The following is a 24,426-nucleotide window of genomic DNA, read 5'->3' on the forward strand; positions in this document are numbered from 1 at the left end:
ATCATGGTAGGCTACTATACCATATGTGATTTCATCATCAAGAATTATTCTCGTCAGACATTTGGTACAAATAGATGATTTTATAAACTTTGTTGCGTCTTGACTCTTTGGAGCATCGGAGACAAATTTTTCCTTGTCAAGACAGGCAGCATAGCTTGAGGCAGCCAACCTCCTAAGGCTGGTGATGACCTCCACTTTTCCTATGCTAAAGGTAAAGGGATTAGAAGGAACCAGTATTTGTGCTTTTGCAGAGGGGAAGATATAGATGAGGGGGTTGCTGGACTGGCTGGACACCTAGAGAGAAACTTCTAAGTGTATTTTGTGTTTGCTTTTACTTTCTCCTATTGTCCCTTGCCTTGGGGATTGGTTCTTTGTTTATCAGCTTAAGGTTTATACTCTTGGAGTATGGGTAACTTGAAACTGCTCATGCTGTGCAGAGAAGTGTGGACTGAAGAGCTTTGGCAACTGGGTTGCATTTCCTTACTCCATGTGGGGATTTCTGCTCACCTGGCTGGGAAAGCCAGTACCTTGCCATCTGAGTTACCTGGGGTACCACTGCACTTCTTGACCCTGATCTGCACCCTGGGACCTTGTTTATCAAGGTCCCCCTTTGGAGAGAGCTGTGTTTGAGTTCAGCTTTGGTGACACACCAAGATGACCTTTTTCAGATGGCAGAGAAGGTGACGCTAAGCCAGCTGTTGTTCTACGTACTATAATGTTCAGGTCTACAATTTCTTCTCCCAGACTTTCTCTTCTTAGTTCTAGGCACAGTTCTAAGGGTTCTTCTAATAAAGCTTGTGATTTGCAGGCAGGCGTGGTCTTTGCCCTGTGTGGATTTTCTCCTGCTGGCATTGCGTTTGCTTTATCTCATCCTCAAAACATGTTCTGAACTGCCACTAATAGCGCTCCTTCTTGGCTTTCCAGCACTGAAATGAATTTATTTTTGTTTTGTGTTTCTTCTGATCTTTCAGTGGAATTTGTCAAGCTATGTGCACTAGTTCTTGGTTCAGGAATGACAGTCACTCCTGTGACAGCGCTGACAGTACTGTGTTCTGGTTGTCTGTCTGCACATCTGTTAGTCCATAGAATAGTGAGTGACTAGGAAAGAGGACTTAAGAGAATTAAAAACAGACCAGTGTTGTATGCTTTACATTGGGTTGTTCTAACTCTCCCCCCTGCCAAGAAAATTGGTTCAGTCCTGCTAGTTTCACAGGCCCGCTTGTCCCCGCCCCAAGGAACCCCGAGAGGGTTCCAGACTTCCAGAGTTCGAGAATGCTTGGCGTCATCGCGGGGGAAAGAGGCAACAGAGTTTTGTTTGGTGATTAGTTTGGGTTAGTTTATAAACCGTTGTTCTTGAATAAAGAAATACAGCTTCCCTGCCCAGCCGTATGTCTCTGGTCGTCTCTGTTACCCGCCCGTGAAGCTAGCCCAGCCAGCTAGAGCCTCCGAATTATAATAACAGACCAGAAAAGATAATTTTTGGTAGAATTTGGAGACAGAAATGACTTCACCATAATTGCTTGTCTCTCTGCTCTTATCTAGATTAGGACAGTCCAATCCCACCTTTCATCTCCAGAAGGGTTCTCGAGCTTATGTACTCAGAAAAAAACCACCTGGTTCACTTCTTCCTAAAGCACACAAGGTACAGTATACAAATGCATTGATGCCATCTTTATTGACAAGTGAATGCTTTATGTATGCACAACAACCTTGTAAATTGCTTCTAAGTCATCTCACAGTCATTAGTAACAGAAAACATATTTTGTGTCTTGGATAAAATTTTTCCTTGAATTATATCCCTTTTTTTATTGAGAAGTTTGAAATCAAAAGTTTTTGTTTTTGTTTTTGTTTTTCCCCTCCAAGGTTATTACTGGAGCTTGGTTGCCTGCACTATTAATCCACTGCTCCTGGTGGCCATTTTTTCTTTTTTATTGGATAGGACAGAGAGAAATTGAGAGAGAAGGGGGAGTGTAGAGACACCTGCAGACATGCTTCACTGCCTATGGAGTGACCCCCCTGTAGGTGGGGAGCTGGGGGCTTGAACCCGGATTCTTGTGCAGGTCCTTGTACTTTGTACTATGTGTGCTTAACTAAATACCACCACCCGGTCCCCAAAATCTAAGGTCTTTTTCTAGGCTGTTAATCTTGAATAGCAACAACTAATTTTGTGTAATTTAGTCTTTCCTGTATAAAATGGCTAGAAAAATGGTAATCTAATGAGTATTTTCAGTGCCATTAGTTCATAAATGTTTTGTACTTTGGTTGTATATTTAAATCATTTCCAAAGTACATTACTGTGCCTTCCAACAGTAGCTACTCACTGAATTACTTTGACACATTTATTAAGGCAATCCCCTGGTCTAGTGGTGATCAAAAGAAACATCTGAATAGTTAGTTTGTAATATTCACAAAATGTTAGAATTATAAGAGCTTTTTGTTGTTGTTGTTGAAACTGCTTGCAGAAAAAAAGACATCATCTGTGGACTTTTAAAGAAGACTATGGGGGGTCGGGCGGTGGCAGCGGGTTAAGCGCATGTGGAGCAAAGCTCAAGGACCGGCGTAAGGATCCCGGTTCGAGCCCCCGGCTCCCCACCTGCAGGGGAGTCGCTTCACAGGCACTAAAGCAGGTCTGTGGTGTCTGTCTTCCCCTCCTCTCTCCATTTCTCTCTGTCCTATCCAACAGCAAACGACTTCAACAATGGCAATAATAATAACCACAACGAGGCTACAACAACAAGGGCAACAAAAGGGGGAAAAAATGGTCTCCAGGAGCGGTGGATTCATGGTGCAGGCACCGAGCCCAGCAATAACCTTAGAGGAAAAAAAAAAAAAAAGACTATGAAGAGAGGAGAGACATACAAGTTCTGGAGAATGTTAAATCCCTGCATATAGTTAGGGTATTACCTTATCATGTAACAGCTGTTCTCCCCATCCCACTCACTGGAGCAGGGCCTTTGAAGGATGGGCTTAAGATCACAGGAACTTAAAAATGCAGGCTGACTTTCTTTACCCCCTATCATAGTCTTGGAATCATGAAAGCTGAGTGCTTTGGATTCCAAAAAGTGGGTGACTTTTCTCAAACCTCAACATGGGAAAATGCCCAGCTGTTCCCAGAGGATACAAAGCTCCTTTTGTCTTTTTTTGATAACATCGTACCAGAACATTGTGTCCCCTGTCCAAAGATCTGGACAACTTCATTTCAACTCTCTTTGCTTTTGGGTCTGCATGGGAGTAAACATTAACCACTTTATGACAGTCTTTTTATATCCACCCCCAGTGCCTGGCACTTTAAGCAGATCTTTCTCCGATTATTGGCTGGCTGGTCTCACCTTGGTTGTGGGCTTAGTCACTTCTCTGTTCTAATTATGGCTGATGCACCTGCTTTACTCCCTGTAGCCAAGCAAACTGCATGGTTTCTCCTCCTTAGAAATGGTCTGGCACCATTGCAAAAGCCCCCAATAGTTATCTTGAACTCTGTAACAGCCCCAGACACCAGGAAAGATCTCATAATATTGTGTTGGATGCAAGTACCTCCTTTGATTGTGGGAAGGAGCAAATGCTTTTCTCTTCTTTCAGAATCCACTGTTCACTCCTAGCCCCCTGTAGCTAACTGTACTTGGAGTACTAGACTAGAGACTTCCCTATGTCCCCTTGGAAGACAAGAGGGAGAATAAGAGAAGGAATGAATGAGAACAAGCTAGTAAACAGGGAGATGCTGAGAACAAAGGGATATTTTATGATGCTATTCATGAAATACTGTGGTTAAAGCTAGGATTAAGCCCCATGCATGTGCCTATCATTTTAGCCTAATTATAAGATCATATTCAGTACTGGCCTAATTTATAATTGTAATACTTGCATTAAGAATATTTAAGGGATAAAGAAGTTGAAAAATAAGAAAACACAAAGCAGAACTTGGACTGTGTTTGCTGTATTGCACCAAAGTAAAAGACTCTGGGGTAAGGGGAGGGTTCAGGTCCTGGAACATGATGGCAGAGGAGGACCTAGAGGGGGTTGAATTGTTATGTGGAAAATTGAGAAATGTTACACATGTACACACTACTATATTTGACTGTTGACTGTAAACCATTAGCCCTGCCAGCATAAAGAAAAAAATAAAGTATGCCATCCTTGAGGAAAAACAATACCTAATGGAAATTGTCAAGAAAATTATTACTCTGTGGTCCGGGAGGTGGCACAGTAGATAAAGCATTGGATTCTCAACCATGAGGTCCTGAGTTCGATCTCCGGCAGCAAACGTACCAGAGTGATGTCTGGTTCTTTCTCTCCTCCTATCTTTCTCATGAATAAATAAATAATTTTAAAAAAGAGAATTATTACTCTGTGGACTTTTTCTTGGTACTGTTTAAAACTGACTTCTGTTTTCAATGTTTTATTGCTACCGGAGTTATCATTGGGGCTAAGTGCCCGCTCTACAAATCCACTGCTTCTGATGGCCATTTTTTCCTTTTCTTCTAATTTTCTTTATTAGAGAGAAATTGATAGGAGAGAAAGATAGACACCTGTAGACCTGCTTCACTGCTCATGAAGTGTTCCCCCCTGCAGGTGGAGAGCAGGTGCTCATACCCGGTCCTTGCCTTGCACTTGGTAATCTGTACACTTAACTAGGTGTGCCACTGCCCAGCCCCCTTAGGATATTTTTTCTTTTTTTTAAATGTGTGGTAGAACCATTTTTTAAATATTTATTTATTCCCTTTTGTTGCCCTTGTTTTTTTATTGTTGTAATTACTAATGTTGTTGTTACTGATGTTATTGTTGTTGGATAAGACAGAGAGGAGGAGAGAAAGATAGACAACTGCAGACCTGCTTCACCGCTTGTAAAGCGACTCCCCTGCAGCTGGGGAGCCTGGGGCTTGAACCGGGAGCCTTACGCAGGTCCTTACGCTTCGTGCCACCTGCGCTTAACCCACTGCGCTACTGCCTGACTGCCCTAAGATTGTTTTCTAACATCAGTGTTAGCTCACAAGCAGTTAGTCAGTTTCTGTGCATCTGATTTTTAACAGCCCATAATCAGGGCTCAGCAGTGGCACAGTTGGTTAAGAGGACCAACATTACACTGCACCAGGACTCTCGTTCAAGTTTCTGCTTCCCACATGCTAGGGGAAGCTACACAAGCTGGGAATCAGTGTTGCAGGTATCTCTCCCCCCTCCCTGGCCTCCCCTCTCAATTCTATTTCTTTTCAATAAATAAATCATATATTTTAAAAATAATCCGTCATTCTATTTAGATTGACAGAGAATTTAAAGTCCAGAATGCTCTGTTTTCCACTGGATTTCCTGTCCCCAAGCCTTTACTATACTGCAGCGATGTTTCTGTCATTGGAACAGAATTTTACGTGATGGAGCACGTGCAGGTATGTTAACACTTGACCTTACTTTGTTGTCGCTATAAAAAAAAAAATCAGGTGTTAGTAAATTATAGTTTATTATTCCGTGTCTTTAGGTAGTGAGTCTGCTTTTCAGGGGCTTAAACTTTTGTGAAAAAAATGAATTAGACCAGGAACAGATTCAGTCAACTGTATTGATTAATCCTCCAGGATTCCTCTAGGTGGCAGTAGAGAACTATGTGTATTGGCTATAACCTAGCCTGGACAGTAGGGACAAAAAAAAAAAATGCTCCAAAATTGTTCTGTATTTTAAAAAAGCTGCTAAAAGATACAGCAGTGCTATCTTAGTGTTTCTGTTTTTAATTGAAACTTTAATTCCTTTATAAAAATCACAGCTGGAAAATTGTATTCTTTTTAAAAATAGCTGAATATAGAATGTTTGAAAACTTCAATTTTCCTGTATGTATGCAGACTCAAAAATATGGGGGGAAACACAGTAATAGAAATTTAATTTTTCTGTAGCTATCCAAGACATATGTTTAAGCTTTTTAAAATGTATATTCCACAAAAGATAATGGTTTCAGACTGGGTGCAAGTGCTATACATTTTTTTATTTTAAAAATAATCTTTTTAAAAAATATTTATTTATTTATTCCCTTTTGTTGCCCTTGTTGTTTTATTGTTGTAGTTAAAAATAATCTTACATAGCAAAAAAAGAAAGCCATTAAGAGCTATGAGAGCAAAATCTTGATTTAAAACTATTATCTTGAGGGATATTTTTTTCCATGAAGCCAGTCTTAACACATCCTTGGATTTTCATTTTGTTATGTATGCTCTCACATGAAACATCTTTCACAAATCAACGTTTGTCTAGCATTTTCTACAAAGAATTGAGTTTGGGCACAGTGCTGTTTGTTACCCAGATCTTTTTTATAGGTAGTAGGGGATGAGGACAGTGAAGAATTAGAATGGAAGACTTTTTCTGTTTTAAATCAGCTGCTACAATTGCCTCCATAGGGTCGAATCTTTCGTGATTTCACGATTCCTGGAGTTAGCCCCGCAGAACGCTCAGCCATCTATGTGGCCATGATAGAAACCTTGGCTCAGTTACATTCCTTGAACGCACAGTCACTGGGGCTGGGAGACTATGGCAGAGGTGCTGGCTACTGCAAGAGACAGGTAACAAAGCCATGGCAAGAACTGCTTTTCTCAGGTTCTTTTGAAATGATATATATTAGCATTCAACACGATATCGATAACTTCTATACTTTTCTGAAATTTGGCTCTGGCTTTTAATATCACACTTTGTATTGACTTCTTTTTAGCATTAAATAAGCTTATGCTTTTTAGATTGTTTGGTTCAGCAAAAACTTCTGTAACTGACAGCATGTGCAGGAGTGCACACTTAAAGCCATTTCAGTCTCTGAGAGGTGTGTATACCTTGTACTATATATTTCTGGAAGGATAACATTTAGAGTGATGGGAAAAAGATGTAAGTAGTTCAGATCAAAGGAACAGCAAGAACAGATAGGCCTGGAGCTATTGCCTTTGTAGGTATGTCATTTCGGGAGGGTTGAGGGGGAGAGAAGGGAACTAAGGCTTAGATGGTATATACTGCAAGCCAGGTCTCACATTGTGTAAGCTAGTGACTGACCATTCAGTGGTCTTTGTAGCAACCCTAAGACAAGTAGCATTACATTCGTTCTTCAGATGAGGACATTGAGGCTGCCATGCAATACACAGTTAAATAGCTGAGGCATAATTTCAGCACTCTGATCTGTATGCTTCCAAAGATGAAGATCTTTACCGTGCTACACTGGACGGAGATGGAGGTCTTGAGAACAGGATGATTTCTTTTTTTCCTTTCTTTCTTTCCTTCCACCTTTCTTTCTTTCTATTTATTTTTTTAATTTTTATTTTATTTATTCCCTTTTGTTGCCCTTATTGTTTTATCGTTGTAGTTATTACTGTTGTTTTTATTGATGTTGTTATTGTTGAATAGGACAGAGAGAAATGGAGAGAGGAGGGGAGACAAAAAGGGGGAGAGAAAGACAGACACCTGCAGACCTGCTTCACCATTTGTGAAGTGACGCCCCTACAGGTGGGGAGCCAGGGGCTCGAACCAGTATCCTTACGCAGGTCCTTGCGCTTGGCGCCACATGCACTTAACCCACGGCGCCACCGCCCGAACTCCTGTCAATGGAAGTTTAACAGAACCCTACCTTCTGAGAACTTAAAGATTAGAAAAAGAATTTGAACAATTAAAAAAGTGTGTTGCCAATAAGCCTACTCTATAACTCCCCCTTCCCTCTCAGTTTCTGGCTGTCTTTTTCCAATAAATAAAAGATAATATAATTTTTAAAAAGAAGTGATTAAATTTAAAATAAGTAAATATAATTGAATTTTTTATCATTTCCAGACCTTACATTCTGCTCTGCCCACTCTCTTTGTTTCTGTGTCTCTAGGTAATAACCTGGACAAATCAATACCAAGCCGCGGCTCATCATGACATCCCTGCCATGAGCCAGCTGTCTCAATGGCTAATGGAGAACTTGCCCGGTAACGACAATGAAGAAAAGCTGATCCATGGAGATTTCAAATTGGATAACATAGTTTTCCACCCTAAAGAGGTTTGGAAAGACATAATTACAATAAATGGGTGGGATTGACTGGGGCACAAGAACAGGGAAGATGGTCTTTTAGAGCATCTGACATTTGAGTCTCGTGACTCAAAGCTTTTTAGAAATGAATCCTGTCGGCTTGGTGCTATAGATAACAGCTTGCTCAAGGGTAGGTGGAGTCCTTAGTGATTTACTGCTTAAAGACCATTTGGAAATTTACATGTCTGGTGCTGTTTGCTTCAAGGGAGGTTTTCCATCCACTCAAAAAAAAGTTTTCTTTTTTTGGTTTGTTCATGTTCTTTTTTAATCATTCTTCTGGTATTCATTCCCCCCCCCCCCCAATCTCATGAGGGAAAAATCACCCATTGTGCTGAAGCCAGTGCTCTGTTTGTCAAATCACCAACCTGAGGCAGGTCACTTGTTTCTTTGTGTTCCTAACACATCTTGTTATTTACAGAATCAAATAAAGGTCGTAAAAGGAAAAGCAGTAAAATATTAGGGTTGCTAAGTAGTAGAAATGAAATGACTGACATGGAGCATGGCTGGTAAATGCTCAGCTAGCACTCAAATTATTTCATTTTTTTAATTTTCTACTAATTTCCACTCTGCTTTTATTTTTCTCCCTCTCTCTTTCTCTTTCTTTCTTTATTTGTGATGAATATTTTGTTACAAGATTGTAAGATTACAGCTTATAGTTTCACACCTTATCCACCAAAAAAGTTCCACCTTCCAAAGAGAACCACCATATTTTCACAGAGGCTTAGAATCAGTTTGTTTCCTTCTGTCTTTTTTTGGCAAGTTCATGTGTATCAGTTCTTTAGATTCTACACATGAGTGAAAACATCTAATTGTTGAGTTTCATCTCTGCTTATTTCACAAAGCATAACCACTGCCCATCCCAAAGGACACAATACAGTGTTTTTATATTGCAGAGTAATAGTCCATGGTAGATAACCCCATCGTTTCTTTAGCCAGTCATCTGTTGATGGGCATTTAAGTTGCTCCCACTCTTTGATTATTATGAATATTGCAGCTGTGAACATAGAAGTGCAGATGTCCCCTTTGATTCAGTGTCTGTGTGTCCTTCAGATAAATGCCTAAGAGTGATATTGCTTCATCATAAGTCAATTCCATCTTTATTTGTTTAAGGATTCTCCACACTGTCTATCAAAGGGCCTGTACCACTTTGCCTTCCCACCAGCTGTGTGACAGGGTTCCTTTTCTCAACAACCTCGCCAACACCTGTCATTTCCTGCTTTGTTGATGGAGGCCATTCTCACAATATGACATGGAATCTCAGTGTAGTTTAAATTTACCTTTTTCTAATAGTAAGGGAAGTGGAGCATTTCTTCACATGTCTGTGAAAATGTGTATCTCTTTTTTCGAAAACTATTTAGTTCTTTTTATTGGGGGGTGATTTTTTTCTTTTGTTGATTTAGACCAGTTCTTTTCTCTTCTTTCATTCTTCATTAGTGACTTAATAATGGTTACCAAGATTGTAAGGTAACAGGGGTGTAATTCCATACAGTTCCCACCACCAGAGTTCTGTGTCCCATCCTCTCCATTGAAAACTTCACTATTCTTTATCCCTCTGTGAGTATGGTCCAAAATTCTTTATGGGGTGCAGAAGGTGGAAGGTGTGGCTTCTGTAATTGCTTCTCCACTGGATATGGGTATTGACAAGTTGATCCATACCCCCAGATTGTTTCTATCTTTCCTAGTGGGGTAGTGTTCTGGAGAGGTGAAACTTTGGGACGTGTTGGTGAGAGTGTCTGCCCAGGGAAGTCAGGATAAAATCACAGTAACATCTGCAACTTGGTGACTGAAAGGTGGTAAGATATAAAATGGGAAAAATTGTTTAATGAACAGGAACCTAAAGGTAGGAATAGAACAGATGAAATTAGGAGACCTATTTACCCCTTTTTTCTCAGAAGTGCTTTGGGTATTCATGATTTTTGTGATTCTATAAAATTTTTGGACAAATTGTTCAATTTCCTTGAAAAATGTCATTGGCATCTTAATAGACACTACATTGAAACTGTAAACTGGTGGTCTGGGAGGTGGCATAGTGGATAAAGCACTGGACTCTCAAGCACGAGGTCTTGCATTCGATACCCAGCCGCACATGTGCCAGAGTGATGCCTGGGCTCTTTTTCTCTCTCCTCCTATCATTCTCATTAATAAGTAAATAAAATATTTAAAAAAAAAAGAAAAAGAAACTGTAAACTGCTTTTGGTAGAATGCCATTTTAATCTTTATTCTTTCAATCCAGGAACAAGGAATGTTCTTCCGTTTCTGTGTGTCTATCTCTATTTCTTTTAACAGTGTCCTGAAGTTCTCCCTTATAAAGGTCCTTAACCTCCTTCATGAGATTCATGTGATTTATCTTTTTGGCTTCAGTTGTAAATTGCATTGAGTCTTTTATTTCTGTTGCATCTGACTCCTCATTTGGATACCGACCTACCAGATTTATACGTACTGATTTTGTATCCTGGTAATCTACTGATCCCACTGCTTTTCTGTTCTTCTCTTCTGAGACTATCCATCAAGCTCTATTCCACAGTTACTAAGGTAAAAGTAAATCTTTTGCAACATGTACTAAAAGATAAGCAGTAGTTTTAGGGACTAACTGTATAGGAGACTGGTAGGTAATACATTTCTGTCAAGCTTAGGTTTGAGATTTTGTTGGTTTTCTTTGCACCAACAGCTTGTTTTACTTTTATCATAAGAAAATATAATAAGGAAGAAACAGAAAACAGTTTGAATGATAAGCTCTACAGGAATGCGTGGAATAAGCCAGTAAAAGATTACTGTGGAGTGTGGCACAACAAGAAGTCTTGCTACTCCTGCAGTCACCAGTTATTTTCCAGTTCCTTGCACGTGAACTGCAGAGGCAAGTTTGAGCAAGTATTTCAGTTGTGCAAAACACACAGCAGGGCTGAAAAGAAATCTAATTTTCCAGATAGAAATCTTACCTAGTAGAGAAACCCTTAAGTTTCTGGAGTTTAATGCTCATCTTGCGGCTTCAACTTGAAAAACCAGGATTTTTTTCCATTAGAAAAAGATAACCCCATAGATATTTCACTGACATTCATTAGTATTTATGATTGTATTTAAGAGAATGAGTGGATGTACAGTGGTTCATCTTAAGTCATTTGCCTTGGAACCCTGCTGATTATTATTTTTTATTTCCATGGTGCTATCTAATGATGGATAATAAACAATATGGCAATTCTATTTTTTTTTTCTTTATTGGGGAAGTAATGTTTTATATTCGGCAGTAAATATAATAGTTTGTACATGCATAACATTTCTCAGTTGGCAATTCTATTTTGATATCTACAGCATGAAATGATTTAAAAATCACTATTGCCGTAAGAGGTAAGATTTTTATGTAATGAGATTCATCACTAGCTATAAGGCATAAATTTTTAAATTATAAGTAATCATTAAACTTTTTTTAAACTAAAGTACTGCTTAGCTCTGGCTATTGGTGGTGCTAAGACTGAACATGGCACCACTCTATGCAAGTTCTGTGTGCTACTGCTGAGTTTTTACTGGGTCCTAGAATTCTGCTCTACTACAGTTGCTCCCACTTGAGCAGTGTGAACTGCTTTTGCCTTCACTGGGCAGCAGAACTGGGTAAAGTCAAATCTAGGAGGGCTGATGGTCAGTAATCGAACCAAGGGACTTGACTCTATACAATCCAGCTTACTTACCTATTTGGTGAGTGAGATGCGTCACTGTCGCTAAAGACGACACACTATGGCCACAGATTATTTTAGTTGTTTACAATTTTTATTTGTTAATGAGAGTGAGAGAGAGCATTCATTATTCTGGCATTTTCAGTGCCTAGGAATGAATTCAGGACCTCCTGCCTGCACATTCAGCACTCTTCCCATTACTCCACCTCCTGGGTCCCTCTGTTGTTTTGAATCTGGCTTGTTAAACTCTTCTTGTTTTTAATTACAGTCTCGAGTTATTGCTGTATTGGACTGGGAGCTCTCAACCATTGGCCATCCTCTGTCAGACTTAGCTCATCTTTCCTTATTCTACTTTTGGCCAAGGACCATTCCAATGATAAATCAAAGTTCTCATTTGCAAGAAAACATCGGTATGAAAATACAAGCTTGCCTACATTGCTGTTGATATAATTATTCTTATTGTTCTCCAAAAACTGAGAGGGTTGTATCACAATTTTTAGGTAGTTCTTTTTTGTTTCATCAAGGATTTGCAATAATTTTATTCTTTATTGGTTTTCCTGAGTGTCACATACTTTTAGTACATATATATAGAGAAAACATATGTTTCACTATGTGGGCTAATGGTTATGATACTTCATTTTATGTATTTACATAATACGATAGCATTTGACATGTCACTATGCTATTTTTATTAAGTTCATGTGCTTTGAAATTTTTATTTGCTGTTCCCACAGGACTTCCATCTATGGAAGAATTAACTTCAATATATTGCCGCTGCAGGGGAATTGCTTTCACTCTTCCTCACTGGAATTTCTTCCTTGCCCTTTCATATTTTAAAATGGCTGGAATAGCACAGGTAATCAGTTTTTTGTTTTTAATCAAAGCACTACTCAGCTGGGTAATGGTGAGAACCTTAGAACCTCAGGCCTGAGAGTCTGTTTGCATAACCATTATGCTTTCTCCCCTGCTTTTCTTTTTTTAACACCTATTTCACCAGTATTTACCTACTTCTATACCATTGACAATATTTTCTCATCTTTGGGGGTTTTCGATTCTGTCTCCTTAGATCATTTTGCTTTGTATAATGAAAAATGCCAGATATGGATATGATATAAATCCAGAATTTACAGAACAGGAACTTGACAAAGGAAAAGTTGAGTCACAAAATGTGTCACCACATTTTGGTATAATGAACTTACAAGCTGGAGGAAGAAATAAAGGTATAATAGCCAAAAGAGCAAAGCATGTAAAAGTTGACTACTTGCAAAATACTCAGTGTCCGAGGAGCTACAATCTGTTTTCATCCTTCCAGTTCACATCCATTTAGACAGAGAGACAGAGACAGAGCTTCCTTCAGTGCCATCCTCCCTCCCATGTCCTGCCGGGGCTCCGACCTATGTTCATGACAAGGCATCCAGTCTACCCAGTGAGTTGTGTCTCTGGCCCAAGAACTAAAATCTTCTCATGATGTTTTAATTTAATTTAAGTCCTTTTTGCTCTTCCTCTTCCTCCTCATCTTTCTTCTTCTTCTCCTTCTCCACCTTCTCCTTCTCCTCCTTCTCCTCCTCCTCCTCCTTCTCCTTCTCCTTCTTCTCCTCCTCCTCCCCCCCCTTCTCCTTCTTCCTTCTTCTTCTACCTCTTCCTCCTCTTCCTCAACCTCCTCCTCCTCCTCTTCCTCCTCCTCTTCTATTTTGATTTTTCAATTGCCACTACTGTTGGGGCTCAGTGCCAGTACTGTGAACCCAGTAGCCATTTTATTTTTCTATTTTTCAGTTGATATGACAGAAAGAAATTGAGAGGGTAAGGAGAGAGAGAGGAGAGAGAAAGATAGACACTTGCAGATCTGCTTCACTGCTTGTGAAGGGTCCCACCTGCAAGTGGGGAGTGAGTGCTCAAACTCTAATCCTTATGCATGGTGATGTGTGCACTTAACCAGGTATGCCACTATCCACCCCTCTATAAAATAGTCTTAAAGAAGAGCTGGTCAGGATGGAATTAGCTTTGTGTTACCCAAAGACTAACATTGGCCTATCATGGACTTTTAACTGTATATTTTTGAGTATATGAGTAAAATGTTCTGTTTTCCATTTTCCAGTAATTTCCGATGTATGCTTTGAGAGGCATTGAGCAAAATTCATTCTTCCCTAAATTCCTTTTCCTCAAATGCATTTTTTTTCTTGCCTCCAGGGTTATCACTGGGGTTCAGTGCCTGCACTATGAATCCACTGCTCCTGTGGCCATTTTTTTCGATCTTTTTGGACAGGACAGAGAGAAATGGGGGGGGGGATAGATAGAGAACGAGAAAGACAGACACCTACAGGCTTGCTTCACCACTTGTGAAGCTACTTCCCCCCACCCCCCTGCAGGTGGGGAGCCGGGGGCTCGAACCCGGTTCCTTATACCGGTCCTTGCGCTTTGCGCCACCTGCGCTTAACCCACTGTGCTACCGCCCAACTCCCGTTGGCTTTGAATTTAAGATGGATTTTGTTTCAAATAAAAATTTTGAGAGCTGGCAAAATAACTTGCCTGGGTAGTGTGCCTGCTTCATCACACATGATACTCAGGTTTGAGCCCAACCCCCTCAACCTTGGAGAAAGCTTTGACTCTGTGGTCAGTCTGTCCATCTATCTGAAAAAGTTAGCCCAGAGTAGTGAAGTCTTAGTGATGACCAAAAAACAAACAAACAGAAAATAACTCCCCCCCTTTTTTTTTTTAGAAAAAAACTTTAAAAAATGGCTCCATCACAACACTCCATTCTACCTAGAGCTATGAAGGAAAGACTGTATTCCACAAATAAGTTTATAAAAACAAAGTAATGAAATAATTGGATTGTGTTGGGTGGAGGCCAAAGTGGGGGACATGTATTTTGTTGGAAGCACAGTACACAGAGAATTAAGAGGAGCCAGGTGGTGACGCGCCTGGTTAAACGCACAAACTACAGTGCTCAAGGACCCAGGTTCAAGCCCCCGGTCCCTGCCTGCAGCGGGAAAGCTTCACAAGAGGTGAAGCGGGGCTGCAGGGTCTCTCTGTCTCTTTCTTCCTCAATTTCTCCTCTGTCTCTAGCCAATTGAGACATTTCTCAGTTTCTCCACCCTCTCAATTTCTCTGTCTCTAGCCAGTAATAAATAAATGAAAATATTTTTAAAACATTCAGAAAGAACACCAAATTGGCATTTGGCTAACATTGCTTAAAGGAGATAGTTTCACTTGCATTAGAGATAAAAAAAAAAAAAAAAGATAAAATATTCTATAACAACAAGGGTATAATTCCACACCGTTTTCATTACCAGAATTCTGTGCCCCCATTCCCTCCACTGAAAACTGCAGATATGGGCTGATTATTACTTATATAACTATCTATGTTTATATAGATATGCCCATTTTTTTTTCTATAATCCTGCTTTCCCTTCCTGTCTAAGTTGAACCTACACCTATTCTATTTTTTTTTTCCCTCCAGGGTTATTGCTGGGCTCGGTGCCTGCACCATGAATCCACCGCTCCTGGAGGCCATTTTTCCCCCTTTTGTTTCCCCTGTTGTTGTAGCCTCGTTGTGGTTATTATTATTGCCATTGTTGATGTTGTTCATTGTTAGATAGGACAGAGAGAAATGGAGAGAGGAGGGGAAGACAGAGGGGGAGAGAAAGATAGACATCTGCAGACATGCTTCACCGCCTGTGAAGCGACTCCCCTGCAGGTGGGGAGCCGGGGGCTCGAACTGGGATCCTTACGCCGGTCCCTGCGCTTTGCTCCACATGCGCTTAACCCGCTGCGCCACCGCCCAACCCCCTACCTATTCTATTTTTCAAAGTTCTTTTTTTTTTTCCCTTTTCTTTCTTTGATCTTGGGGTCCTAATGGAGTTGGAGTCCTCTGGTCATCTTCCTTTGGACCCGGGATCATCATGGGAGGTCTGGCTTCTGTAATTGGTTCTCCACTGGACATGGGTGTTGGCAGGCCAATCTATACTTCCAGCTTGTTTCTGTCCTTCCATAGTGGGGTAGGGCTATGGAGAGGTGAGATTCCAAGACACGCTGGTGAGGTTGTCTACCCAAGGAAGTCAGGATGGAATCGGTAATATCTGCAACTTGGTGACTGAAAGGTGCCTGGCCCTTTAAAACTCCCCTCTGGTTCTCTCTCTTTACTCTCTCTCTCTTTCTCTCTCTCTCTTTCTCTCTCTCTCTTTCTCTTTCTCTCTCTTACCGGAGCACTGCTCAGCTCTGATTTGCAGTTATTTATAAATAAATAAATCTCCCCTTTGCCGTGACGTGGGTGAGACACACTTTTGGAACTACTTTTTAGTTGCTCACCTGAATCACAGTGCCCATTTTCAAACGATGCTTTTTGGATGACATTCCAATATGACTGTTGGAAGTCGACTCTGCTTTGGGAGGTTTGTGACTCACATAGCTGAGAAAGTCAGCAAAGACAGGTTAGTTGGGCCGTTTTCCGTCCATGTTAATCCTCTCCATTCATTTACTTGTAGGGGGTATACAGAAGATTTCTTCTGGGAAATAATGCATCTGAGAGTAGTTTTCTTTTTGCCAATATTGTGCAGCCTCTGGCAGAGACTGGATTACAACTTTCAAAAAGGTAAGTAGCATAAATTCCTTGACTAGCGCTGGCCAAGTGTTCTCTTAGATAGTGTGCTGCTTTGTCACTTATGAGACCCAGGTTTGAGCCCGACCCCCAATGCATGAAGGAAGCTTCAGTACTATGGTCGCTTTCACTCTCTCTGCCTCTCTGTCTCACTTTTTCTGTCTGAAAAATTGTCCCAGAGTGGTGAAACTCAAGTGACGATAACAACAGCACTCCCTTAATAGCTCAAATTAGGACCTTAATATTAGATATGTAAATGTTGTGAACTTTAGGGAATTGAATTATTTTAATTGCTTACATTACAATTGATACTGCCAATCACAGGAGTTTCTTTTTAATCTCTTACATGCTTAAAAAATGGATTGACCTCAACTATAAAGGAAATACTCTGCATGATTTAAAGTTTGCATGTGTAAACTGTAAGACTATACATAAAACTCTCAAATGTTTAGGGGCCTGACAATGGCTGGCCCAGTTGAACACATACACTACCATGTGTAAGGACCAGGTTCAAGCCCCTGGTCCCCCCCTTTGCAGGGGGAAGCTTTACCAGTGGTGAAGCAGGTCTGCAGGTCTCTCTCTCCCTCTTTATTTCCCCTGCCCCTCTTAATTTCTCTCTATCCTATCAAATAAAAAGAAGAAAAAGAAAAAGAAAGAAAGAAGGGAAGGAAGGAAGAAAGAAAGAAAAAGAAAGAAAGAAAGAAAGAAAGGAAGGAAGGAAGGAAGAAAGAAAGAAAAGAAAAGAAAAGAAAAGAAAGAGCTACCTGGATCAATGGCTTCATCATGAAGGCACCTGGTCTCAGCCATAGCCTTGGTGGCAATTAAAAATGTAACAAATTAAAAAAAAACTCTCAAACATTTTTTCTAACATTTGAGTCACCTTTTTTCTTTCTTTTTTTAAAGATTTTTTATTTATTGGGAGTCGGGTGCTAGCGCAGCGGGTTAAGCGCACATGGTGCAAAGCCCAAGGACCGGCATAAGGATCCCAGTTCGAGCCCCCCGGCTCCCCACCTGCAGGGGAGTCGCTTCACAGGCGGTGAAGCAGGTCTGCAGGTGTCTGTCTTTCTCTCCCCCTCTCTGTCTTCCCCTTTTCTCTCCATTTCTCTCTGTCCTATCCAACATTGATGACATCAATAACAACAACAGTAATAACTACAACAATAAAACAACAAGAGCAACAAAAGGGAATAAATAAATAAATATTAAAAAATTAAAAAATATTTTTATTTATTAGAAAGATAGGAGGAGAGAGAGAAAGAACCAGACATCACTCTGGTGCATGTGCTGCTGGGGATTGAACTCAGGACCTGACGCTTGAGAGTCTAATGCTTTATCCACTGCTCTACAAGTCACCTTTTTTTCAATCACGAGTTATGTAAGATGATTTGTTAAATTCAATTCATAAAGATGGCTCTCCTCTACAGTCATGCTTCATGTCATTCTAGTCAGATACTCTGTGCACATGCTTGGAATTCATCTCTCTGTAAGTGGGGCCTGGAGCATGTTTTGAGCCATCTTGTGCACTCTGCCAACCACTCCCCCAGCTCAGCAATGCCAGCCACCAATGCCTACTTGACACTGTCCTGGAAGTTCTGCCAGTGTCCATGGCAGTGCATTAGGACAGTTGCTTTGTCCATCTCATCCTATGGATAGAGATCTATGATTTCCCCCAACGTATGATGTTCTTTGCAATGACCTTGAAAGATCTTGCTTATAGTGACATACAATAGCTGCACTTGTGGGGCATGTACCAAGAATAATGATTAAATTTGTGTTGAGTTTCTATTATTATTATTTATTATATATTTTCAAAACAAGAATATTGCTCAGGTCTGATATATAGTGGTTCAGGGGGTTAAACTAGGGACTTTGGAGTCTCAAGCATAATCATTATTCTTTTTTTTTTTTTTTTATTAAAGAAAGGATTAATTAACAAAACCATAGGGTAGGAGGGGTACAACTCCACACAATTCCCACCGCCCAATCTCCATACCCCACCCCCTCCCCCAATAGCTTTCCCACTCTCTATCCCTCTGGGAGCATGGACCCAGGGTCATTGTGGGTTGCAGAAGGTAGAAGGTCTGGCTTCTGTAATTGCTTCCTCGCTGAACATGGGCGTTGACTGGTCGGTCCATACTCCCAGTCTGCCTCCCTCTTTCCCTAGTAGGATGGGTCTCTGGGGAAGCTGAGCTCCAGGACACATTGGTGGTGTCTTCAATCCAGGGAAGTCTGGCCGGCATCCTGATGACACCTGGAACCTGGTGACTGAAAAGAGAGTTAACATACAAAGCCAAACAAATTGTTGAGCAATCATGGACCCAAAGCTTGGAAAAGTGGAGAGGAAGTATTAGGGAGGTACTCACTGCAAACTCTAGTATACTTCTGCTTTCTTACTTTTGTGTCATACTCCAGACTCAGGCAATTTCTGCTTTGCGTTTCTACTTCTTTTTTTTTTTTTTTTTACATGCATAACATTCCCCAGATTCCCATTTAGCAATACAACCCCCACTATTTCATTCATCATTTTTCATGGACCTGTATTCTCCCCACCTACCCACCCACCCCAGAGTCTTTTACTTTGGTGTAATACTCCAATTCCATTTCAGGTTCGACTTGTGTTTTCTTTTCTAGTCTTGTTTTTCAACTTCGGCCTGAGAGTGAGATCATCCCATATTCATCCTTCTGTTTCTGACTTATTTCACTCAACATGATTTTTTCAAGGTCCATCCAAGATCGGCTGAAAACGGTGAAGTCACCATTTTTTACAGCTGAGTAGTATTCCATTGTGTATATATACCACAACTTGCTCAGCCACTCATCTGTTGTTGGACACCTGGGTTGTTTCCAGGTTTTGGCTATTACAAATTGTGCTGCCAAGAACATATGTGTACACAGATCTTTTTGGATGGATGTGTTGGGTTCCTTAGGATATATCCCCAGGAGGGGAATTGCAGGGTCATAGGGTAGGTCCATTTCTAGCCTTCTGAGAGTTCTCCAGACTGTTCTCCACAGAGGTTGGACCAATTGACATTCCCACCAGCAGTGCAGGAGGGTTCCTTTGACCCCACACCCTCTCCAGCATTTGCTGCTGTTACCTTTTCTGATGTGTGACATTCTCACAGGAGTGAAGTGATATCTCATTGTTGTCTTGATTTGCATTTCTCTGACAATCAGAGACTTGGAGCATTTTTTCATGTGTTTCTCGGCCTTTTGGATCTCTTCTGTGGTGAATATTCTGTCCAATTCCTCCCCCCACTTTTGGATGGGGTTATTTGTTGTCTTGTTGTTGAGTCTGGTAAGCTCTTTATATATGTCGGTTATTAAACTCTTATCTGATGTATGGCATGTAAAGATCTTCTCCCATTCTGTGAGGGGTCTCTTGATTTGGGTAGTGGTTTCTTTTGCTGTGAAGAAGCTTTTTAATTTGATGTAGTCCCATAGGTTTATACTTGCCTTAGTCTTCCTTGTAATTGGATTCGTTTCATTGAAAATGTCTTTAAAATTTATGCGGAAAAAAGTTCTTCCAATATTTTCCTCTAAGTATCTTATAGTTTCTGGTCTAACATCCAAGTCCTTGATCCACTTGGAATTTACTTTTGTATTTGGTGAAATACAGTGATTCAGCTTCATTCTTCTGCATGTTTCAACCCATTGTTTCCAACACCATTTGTTGAAGAGACTCTGCTTCCCCCATATAATAGTCTGGGCCCCTTTGTCAAAGATTAGATGTCCATAGGTGTGGGGCCTCATTTCTGGGCTCTCAGTTCTATTCCACTGGTCAGTGTGTCTGTTCATGTTCCAGTACCAAGCAGTTTTGATGACAATGGCCCTATAATATAGTTTGAGATCTGGCAGTGTGATGCCTCCGGTTCTGTTCTTTTTTCTCAAGATTGTTTTGGCAATTCTAGGTCTTTTCTGGTTCCAGATAAACATTTGTAGCATTTTTTCTATTCTCCTAAAAAATGTGCTTGGAATCTTGATGGGGATAGCATTAAATTTGTAGATGGCTCTGGGTAATATATTCATTTTGATGATGTTAATTCTTCCAACCCATGAGCATGGAATATCTTTCCACTTCTTTGTGTCTTTTTCAATTTCTTTGAGTAGTGACTCATAATTTTCAGTATACAAGTCTTTCACTTCTTTGGTTAGGTTTATTCCTAGATATTTTATTGTTTTTGTTGCTATAGAAAAAGGAACTGATTTCTGGATTTCAGTTTCTTCTAACTTAGTGTTTGCATAGAGGAATGCCACTGACTTTTGAATGTTAATTTTATAGCCTGACACATTACTGTATTGCCTGATGATTTCCAAAAGCTTCTTGCTAGATTCCTTAGGTTTTTCCATGTATACTATCATGTCATCTGCAAATAAGGAGAGTTTGACTTCTTCTCTTCCAATCTGTATTCCTTTAATTCGTTGCTCCTGCCTGATTGCTATGGCAAGAACTTCCAACACTATGTTGAATAGTAATGGTGATAGTGGGCAGCCCTGTCTAGTACCTGATCTGAGGGGAAATGCTTCCAGTTTTTCACCATTGAGTATGATGTTGGCTGTAGGTTTGCTATATATAGACTCCACTATCTTCAGGAATTTTCCATCTATTCCTATTTTCTGTAGTGTTTTGATCATAAAGGGATGTTGTATTTTGTCAAAGGCTTTCTCTGCATCTATTGATATGACCATGTGGTTTTTGGTCTTGCTTTTGTTGATGTGGTGGATCACATTGATTGATTTACGTATATTAAACCAACCTTGCATGCCTGGGATAAACCCCACTTGGTCATGATGAACAATTTTTTTGATATACTGCTGTATCCGGTTGGCTAGAATTTTGTTCAATATTTTCGCATCTATGTTCATCAGAGATATTGGTCTGTAGTTTTCTTTTTTGGTTGTGTCCCTGTCTGCTTTTGGTATCAGGGTGATGTTGGCTTCATAGAAGCTGGCAGGGAGTATTCCAGTGTCTTCAATCTTCTGGAAGACTTTTAAAAGTAGAGGTATTAGTTCTTCTTTGAAAGTTTTGTAGAATTCATTTGTAAAACCATCTGGTCCAGGACTTTTATTTTTGGGAAGATTTTTGATAACTGTTTCAATTTCATTAGCTGTGATGGGCCTGTTCATGTTATCCACTTCCTCTTTACTTAGTTTTGGAAGTTGGTAGGTATCTAGGAAATCATTCATTTCTTCCAGGTTCTCTAACTTGGTGGCATATAGTTGTTCATAGAAGCCTCGCATGATATGTTGAATTTCTGCGGTGTCTGTTGTGATATCTCCTCTTTCATTTACTATCCGATTTATTTGGGTCTTCTCCCTTTTTTGTTTTGTGAGTCTGGCTAAAGGTTTGTCGATTTTGTTTACTCTTTCGAAGAACCAACATTTACTTTCATTGATCTTTTGTATGGTTTTCCTATTCTCAATGTTATTTATTTCTGCCCTAACTTTAGTAATTTCTGTCCTTCTGGTTGCTTTAGGGTTCCTTTGTTGTTCTTCTTCTAGGTCTTTAAGATGTGCAGTCAGGCTGTTTATTTGTGCCTTTTCTTGTTTCCTAATGTGTGCTTGTATAGCTATGAACTTCCCTCTTAGGACTGCTTTAGCTGTGTCCCAAATATTTTGATAGCTTGTGTCTTCATTTTCATTGAACTCTCGAAACATTTTGATTTCTTCCTTGATTTCCTCTTTGACCCAGAAGTTGTTAAGAAGTGTACTGTTGAGCTTCCACATTTTGAGACTGTTACTAATCTTTTGTTGATTGTTAAGTGTTAGTTTAATTCCACTGTGGTCTGAGAAGATGCTTGGGATGATTTCAGTGCTCTTTAATAGGCTGATGCTGTCTTTGTGGCCTAACATATGGTCTATCCTTGAGAATGATCCATGTGGATTTGAGTAAAATGTGTATTCCAGTTTCTTGGGATGAATGACTCTGAAAATGTCCAATAGTTCTAGTTTATCTATCTCTTCATTTAGCTCCCTTATGTCTTTACTGATTTTCTTCTTGGATGATCTGTCAAGTTGAGAGAGTGGGGTGTTGAAGTCCCCTACTATGATTGTGTTACTGTTAATATATTGCTGTAGCTCTTTCAGTAGAAGTTTGATGTATTTAGATGGCTTCTCATTGGGTGCATAGATATTAATAATTGTTAAGTCCTCTTGATTGACTGATCCTCTGAGCATTAAGTAGTGTCCATTCCTATCTTTTTTAATCTTATCTATTTTAAAGTCTATCATGTCAGATATGAGAATAGCTGTTCCTGCCCTTTTTTGTGGGCCATTGGCTTGAATGATAGTTTTCCATCCTTTCACTTTAAGTCTGTGTTTGTCTTGTTGCGTTAGGTGAGTTTCCTGTAGACAACATATTGTTGGGTTGTGTTTTCTCATCCATCTTCCTACTCTGTGTCTTTTAATAGGTGAATTCAGGCCATTCACATTTATTGATATCAAAGATTGAAGATATTTTAACGCCATTCTTGTAGAGTTTTAGAGTGTTTTGATATATGTTCTATTTGTGGTGGTCTGGTTGTTTATAGGAAACCTTTCAGAACTTCTTTCAAGGCAGGCTTGGTGATGGTTGCTTCCTTCAACTGTTGCTTGTCTGAGAAGGTTTTGATGCTTCCATCTAGTCTGAATGACAATCTAGCAGGATATAGTATTCTTGGCTGAAAGCCTTTCTCATTGAGCACTCGATAGATATCTTGCCATTCTCTTCTGGCCTGTAGTGTTTGTATGGAGAAGTCTGCTGCTAATCTTATGGGTTTTCCTTTGTAGGTGACTCTTTGTTTTTCTCTTGCAGCCTTGAGGATCCTTTCTTTATCCTTATTCCTTTCCATTCTAAGTATGACATGTCTTGGTGTCTTTAGGTCTGGGTTAATTCTGTTTGGGACCCTCTGGGCTTCTTGAATCTTTATGTCTTTGGTGTTGTCTAGACTAGAGAAATTTTCAGCTATTATGGCCTGGAGAACGCTTTCTTCCTCCCCTTCTCTTTCTTCCTCTGGTAAGCCAATAATGCGTATATTGTTTCTTTTGAAGTCATCCCATAGGACTCTGTTGTTGTTTTCAGCATCTCTTAATCTCTTTTTGAGATCTCTTACTTCTTTTTTAGTTGTCTCTAATTCATCCTCAATCTTGCTAATTCTGTCTTCAGCCTCATTGATTCTATTCTCTCTGCCCTCTACTGCTTTCTGGAGTTCATCTATTTTGTTGCCCTGCTCTGATACTGTTTTAGCTTGTTCAGCTAGTTGCCTTCTTAGCTCAGCAATTTCAGCTTTCAGCTCTCTAATAACCATGAGATTATTAGAATTTTCTTCCATATTCTCATTTGTTGTTCCTGCAGTTCTGATTACAATTTTTTCAAATTCTTTACTCACTCCTGTTATTATTTCCTTAGCTAATGTTTGGATGTTGAACTCGTTGTTTTGTGCTTCGCCCTCTGGAGGACTTTTAGCTGGACTCTTGTCCTGGTTCGAGTCTCCATTATTTTTTCTTGTTGTTTTAACCATTTTATATAAGTTAACAGTTTTTTCAATCCCTGAGTTGGAGTTCAGTGGTGTAAAAGCCTTTTTTTTTTTCCCCTGTAGGCTATGGTAGCCTGAGGGCTTTTAAACTATCAATAGGCTTCTTGGCTTAATCACTGACTCCTGACCAAGAGATAAAGCAGGGTGTGGCAGAGATAATCCAGTGGTTATGCAAAGAGACTTTCACAGCCCCTCAGCTATGCCACCGAGGTATAGGTCTTCTCCTGAGTTTCCCGGTTAGATCTCTGTACCCTGGTGTTCCTCCCTGTTGCTGCTCCAGATTCTGAGGGTAGTAGCAATGGAGACTCAGAGTTGCACTTGGTGAGTCTCTGGGGAGTCCTTTCCTCCCTTCAGCTGTCCCCTTGTTGGTGGAGCAGACTGGAGGTGGTGTCTCCACTGACAAACTGTCAAACTGTTAGCAGTCTCTTAATCTCTCCTTAGGCCCCTCTCTCCTCTCTGTCTCCAGCCACGCGTGTTTGTACTCACGGGTGATTTACTGGGTTTCTGTGGTCATTCTAGTCCTGTCTTGTTTCGGTCCGGGTGGTCTCCTTTGGTATTCCTAGTTGATCCAGGAGAGGAGAGGAGAGGAGAGAAAGCGATCTGCTGCTCGTAGCTCCGCCCATAATCATTATTCTACCTCACCCTGCC

The 24,426-nt window shown here is 40.2% G+C and overlaps 1 protein-coding gene across 1 annotated transcript in view; it reads left to right on the forward strand.

The window, feature by feature from the left end:
- The window catches only part of ACAD11 (acyl-CoA dehydrogenase family member 11), an 88,745-nt gene that overhangs the window by 7,018 nt on the left and 57,301 nt on the right, over nt 1-24,426 (forward strand). The window contains exons 2-8 of the mRNA XM_007537586.3: nt 1,543-1,642; nt 5,250-5,375; nt 6,366-6,527; nt 7,814-7,978; nt 11,942-12,083; nt 12,408-12,529; nt 16,155-16,261. Coding sequence (XP_007537648.3) covers nt 1,543-1,642; nt 5,250-5,375; nt 6,366-6,527; nt 7,814-7,978; nt 11,942-12,083; nt 12,408-12,529; nt 16,155-16,261 — 924 coding nt within the window. The remainder of the gene's footprint in view (nt 1-1,542; nt 1,643-5,249; nt 5,376-6,365; nt 6,528-7,813; nt 7,979-11,941; nt 12,084-12,407; nt 12,530-16,154; nt 16,262-24,426) is intronic.

Source organism: Erinaceus europaeus, chromosome 21 (assembly GCF_950295315.1).
Source record: "Erinaceus europaeus chromosome 21, mEriEur2.1, whole genome shotgun sequence".
In the NCBI taxonomy this organism is placed as follows: domain Eukaryota; kingdom Metazoa; phylum Chordata; class Mammalia; order Eulipotyphla; family Erinaceidae; genus Erinaceus; species Erinaceus europaeus.